The following is a 5,408-nucleotide window of genomic DNA, read 5'->3' as shown; positions in this document are numbered from 1 at the left end:
TACCTAACAGCTAAGGCGGATTGTCACTCTAGTAGCAGGGATAGGAGAGTACACACCACGATCAGGTCAGGTGAAAGAGTGGGCCATTTTTCAGAGCAGAATCTTAGACTGGGAAGAATCACTCTACTTCTGTATGAATGGCAGTCGGGGAGGCATGGGAGGGAGAGAATGAAGCAAGCCATGTTTCCAAACAAGATTAAAGTGAGAAATGACAGCCCCAGAGAGGCACTGATCTATCTTACACACCCTAAGAGCACCACTAGTTTTTCTGAACAGAGATGAGATTCCTGATTAGAAAGAATTGTACAGGCTTTGATATCAGGAGTTCCCTAAAGCTTTTCAGTTTTACTTGTTCAGAAGCAAATTCAGACCCTCTGTGTCCTTTCTACAATTGTTAAAGACAAAATCAACCCCAAAAGTGGCATTCAGAGGCTTAGATTGCAACTGTGTAATAAGTATCCCTCATGCATGTGCTCTCTGAAAAGTGCTCTCTCCTTGCATGCTTCTACTGCTGTAAAGGTGGTAGAGGCCATCATCTGTAGCATTCTGACAGGTAAGGAAGAAGCAACCTTAAAATACATTGGTGATGCAAGTCCACACAGCAGAGGGTTAGTTATTTAGGATCTCAAGCTGGTTTTCTAGGTCATTTGATCAAAAGCTGTTTTTCAAGCAAGACCTGTAGGCCACGTTCGCTCCCCCTACACCTACCAATCTGGAGGAGTAGCATGGGCGGTGGGTATAATAGGCCAGGGGAGGCTCAACCTCCCCTAGTGCAGCTGCTGCCGTCAGACCCTGGTTGCGGGTTTCGTGGTGGAAATTTGTGCTTATTATTATGCGCCACGCAGGTTCCGGGGCGGCTGAGGAGATGGTATGTGCTACTCAGCTTCCTGGGTTCCTTAGTAATCTCCCTGAACTCCAAGGAGAATCCTGATGAACCTGGGAAGCTGAATAATACATACTGCCTCCTCAGTGGCCCCACAGCCTGCATGGCGCATATCAAAAGCTCAGGTTCTCCTTCCAGAAGAGAGAAGAAGAGAAGAGCTTTTGAATTTTCCTGCAGGGCGGCTTGGACTCTGCGGAGGGGAGGCGCAGCTGCGATGGCTCAGGTGTAGGGGCACAAACTGCACTACACCCATCAGCCTGGGGCTCCTCCAAGCAGGTCGGGTGGGGGGCTCAGAGCTCTGGCCACGGAGGGGGGAGCGGAAGGGGCAGAGCCAGGGACTAGCCTCCCTGAACTGGGGCTCCACCCGCCGCCCATGAGGAGCAGACTCCCAAAACCTTCATCTACGTACAGCGTTTTCAGCTTCAGTGGCCCTCCTCGAATGACGTGAGTAAAGCAACGGACATGCTGTACAACTAGACAGTAGAGCTGTACTGGCTCCCACAACTCCAGCTGTTGCTCTACCCCCACCAGTGTATAAGGACAGGTTTCCCTGTTGACATGAATGCAGTGATGCGTTACTTGATCTCCTTTCAGAGTGGGAGGACGGGGTCTTGATCCTGTTCCAGCTCATTTAAAACCAGTAACTGAACTTGTTATGAAGCCTTCTCCCCTCCCAAGTAAGAGATGGGCACAGAGACGCCACTCAGCGCCCAGTGCTCTTGGTCAGCGTTCTATCATTCTACATGCAGTAGTTCTGCCAAGACGTTTAAAGCCTGACGGGTGCCTGTGTCGGGGAGAGGGTGCATAACGCGAGAAGCTGCTTCTGAAGAGAGGAGCAGGAAGCAGTGACATCCCTGTCGGAGAGGGCAGGTGGCTTTGGCTATGATGTCTTGATGCCGCTAGTTGCGGCCTTGTACACGAAATACATTAAATGACAGAGTCAAGTGCTGTGGTTGAAAGTAAATATTCTGCTTGCCCCAACCCCCCAAATGTACTTCCCCTTCCTCTTGATTCAGAAAGTCCAAAGACCGTTGAAGGGAAGGCCGTCTGCTCCACCGTGTTTACTTGCTGACTTGGTGAATTGCACGAGCTAGGTAACCCACGTTACCAGATGTGACCCCTGCCACGGAGATCCGGCCATCTTTTGTCATGTATATGGAGAACTCTTTGGTTAGTTGCTCCACCTGAGGGGAAACAAAAAAAACAAAAAAGTTCTTAGTTCCAGGGGGTCCAAACTTCACCTGACTGAAGGGCTGCTTTGGCAGCTTGCCAGGGCCTCAAGTCACAACCAGTTTGCCTAAAATGAAGGTGTAGCCCACGGAGACTGAATCCCAGCATGCAGTGCTCCATCCTGATTCTAGCAGTAGATAGGTAGAGACTCAGCAGTGCATGCTGGGAATTGTAGTTTATATGAGAGAAGGTGGCTTCCCCATCTCATATCGCAGATCTCAGAGCTGCACTTGGCCTGCAGACTGCTCTTTGGCCAGCCCTGAAGCCCACTCACTAGCACTGTGGCACATAAAAGCACTAAAATGCTCAGCCAAGACAGTCACATGACTTCAGCAGCACTTGAATGCCATCTTTTAAAGAGCAACACGATTGTTCCATTTTACAGCTGAGAGGGGAGCCAGAGCACAGCTCCAAAGCCCTGCTCCAGCTCCAGGCAAAACCTACAGCTCCACTGCTCCAGAGCTGCTCCGCACTCCAGCTCTGGGCTCCGCTCCAAAGCCCTGGCTGAGAGAGCTAGTTTAGCTTTTAATCACTACCACTGAAGGGTGTCATGCAAGCACTAGAACATTTTGACTAGAGAATAGAGACTTTGGGGAAGAACAGGGAAGAAGGACAGTCCTCTTTTCATGAGGACCTCTCATGTCAGTAAGATATGTTTTAGCCCATCCAAGGTTTCCGTATGCCAAAGAAAATGGCAAAGACTCTTAAAAATGAACATTGAAGATCTAGAGACAGCAAGGAGTTTGAGAGATGTTAATAGGCTAACAGTGCCTGAAAAGTTAGCGTCTCCTGACTGATCTGCCAGTCTTTAAGGGCACGTCTACACTTAAAATGCTGCACTGGTACAGCTGTGCTGCTGGAGTGCTTTAAAGACGACACTCTATGCTGATGGGAGAACGCTCTCCTGTCAGCGTAGTTAATCCACCTCCTTGAGAGGCAGTAGCTGGGTCAGAGGGAGAAGCTGTCTGCACAGGGGGTTAGGCTGGTATAACTAGAGCCCTGAGCAGCTACAAAATTTGTACCTGCAACTGATCTGCAAACATGGTCCGCAGATATCCAGAGTTGCAGGGCTCTAGGTATAACTACGTCGCTCAGCAGCATGGATTTTTCACACCCTGAGTGATGTAGTTAGGTCTGGTCTGCACTACAGACCTATATTGGTATAAGTCCAAGATACTCACTCACACATCCTTTGCCCCTCATCAGCAGGATTGAGAGCGTTTTCCAAATTTCTAACAGGAAGCTGAACCCTGAACTCAGGATCTGGCAGGCAGCTCAATTGAAAACCATGTTTGTAAACTATTTAAGTTATCAATAGTCTAGCATTCTGGACCGATGTGCTCGCCTACTCTGTGGGCACCTTTACATCTACATGTTTAGATTCCAGCAGTGACTTCGTTTCACTTTCATTTTTAATCATTGTAGTTCAGCAGTTCTCAAAAACTTTTGTACTGGTGACCCCTTTCACATAGCAGCCTCTGAGTGCAACCCCCCTTATAAATTAAAAACACTTTTTTATATATTTAACACCATTATAAATGCTGAAGGCAAAGCGGGGTTTGGGGTGGAGGCTGACAGCTCGCAACCCCCCCATGTAATAACCTCATGACCCTCTAAAGGGTCCCGACCCCCGGTTTGAGAACCCCCGCTGTAGCTGTTTTTTAGATAGTCGCATTAGACAACAGAGCCCTGCTCTGAGAACATGGCAAGAGGGAGCTTACTGAGCTTAGGGATGGCCTCTGTTTACTAGGCCCTGCCACAGCACAGGGGGGTTGGACTTGATGACTTTGAGGTCCCTTCCAGCCATACATTTCTAGGTTTCTATGGTTTTGCCTCAAACCTCTGCATCTCATGTGAAATCTCGTGTTACTGGAACAGGTGGCTCATCATGGTACCTTTATGACAGTAGGCTAGTCTGAAGGGATAGACGATAGTTGCAAAAGGGGGTATCCTAGATAGCTAGGAGGCTAAGACTGATGTTGAGTGCACACAAGATTCTCTATGTCTGCACAAGGGAGGAGGAAGCTTTTTTGTAAGGAATGAAGTTCCTCAGCTCCACCAGTGTCTTAACTGGCTTCATATTCGTGACTTCCCATTTGGAAATACAGCCATGAGTGACATGGGCTTAAACTGCAGCAAGGGTGGTTTAGGTTGGACATTAGGAAAAACTTCCTGTCAGGGTGGTTAAGCACTGGAATAAATTGCCCAGGGAGGTTGTGGAATCTCCATCATTGGAGATTTTTTAGAGCAGGTTAGACAAACACCTGTCAGGGATGGTCTAGATAAAACTCAGTCCTTCCTTGAGTGCAGTGGACTGGACTAGATGACCTCTCGAGGTCCCTTCCAGTCCTACCATTCTATGATAATTCTATGTTTTCCCTAGTGCAGCCACTAGCAACCCAGAAGGGACCATTTTCTTTTTCAATGAGAGAACAAGCTGCTCCTTCAAGACAATGCACTGAGCAGACCAGCATGGAGCCAGCAGGAGTCTCACGCACACAAAGCAATCCAACAGGACTGGAATTTCTCCTGCGAACTGCCTTAGGGCAACCTGCTTAGGTCCCACTGGGATTCCCCCAAGGAGTCAGGTACATCTCATCAGTTTAATTTAACACTGACCTCAGACATATTTGGAAAGAAAAAGCCAATGCTAAAGTGGGAGATTATTTCGTCATCAGCTCCCCACCTTCCCAAGAACAGCATGTGTTCCATGAGCCCAGCCTGATGGACGCTGCCATGGATATCCATGTGCTTCCTGTTCCCCCCAGTCCAGGGGAATTGTTTTCCAGGCAGATTGGGGAGAATCGCACTCACCTGCTCAGGTTTCAGCCCCGTGTAACAGAACATGCCGATCTGGTCGGTGATGTGTTGCCAGTTGTGGGAGGAGCCTTCTTTCTTGAGGTTGGCCACCAGCTGGTTGCGCATGTCAATGATCCGGTCAGCCATCCCCTTCACCTCTTCCAGCCTGCAGGAGGAGCAACAGAAAGGAGATGCCTGGACATCAGATTCAGACAACCGTGAGGCAGGATAACAACAGAGACTAGCATGCAGTCGGCTACCCATGGAAACACCTCTACAGCTTCCCTCTTCACAATTCACACTGGGCACCAACCTGCAATGCCAAAGTGAAGTTACGCACTGCTGCTTTAAACTGGTCGCACACACATTCAGTTGAGAGTGCTACAGGCAAAAGATCATTTTGGTGGCTTCAGTTAAAGAGGCAGAGCAAGCCTAGTGTTTCAGTTCCATGTGGGAAGCTGAGTCCACGCTGCTTTAGGAGCTGCCTCTCTCTCCT

General features: G+C 48.9%; 1 protein-coding gene across 1 annotated transcript; it reads right to left on the bottom strand.

The window, feature by feature from the left end:
* Window positions 1-243: 243 nt before the first annotated feature.
* Window positions 244-5,073, bottom strand: LOC112115750 (aspartate aminotransferase, mitochondrial-like). The gene is made up of 2 exons (XM_024212930.2): window positions 4,928-5,073; window positions 244-2,067 (listed from the first exon to the last, which is right to left on the bottom strand). The coding sequence occupies exons 1-2, from the start codon at window positions 5,057-5,059 to the stop codon at window positions 1,945-1,947; spliced, it is 255 nt and encodes an 84-aa protein (XP_024068698.2). The 5' UTR covers window positions 5,060-5,073; the 3' UTR covers window positions 244-1,944.
* Window positions 5,074-5,408: the final 335 nt, after the last annotated feature.

Source organism: Terrapene carolina, unplaced genomic scaffold (assembly GCF_002925995.2).
Source record: "Terrapene carolina triunguis isolate 2854851 unplaced genomic scaffold, T_m_triunguis-2.0 Scaffold165, whole genome shotgun sequence".
Lineage (NCBI taxonomy): Eukaryota > Metazoa > Chordata > Testudines > Emydidae > Terrapene > Terrapene triunguis.
The sequence above is the reverse complement of the archived record's forward strand: the minus strand, read 5'-3'. Positions and strand labels throughout refer to the sequence as shown.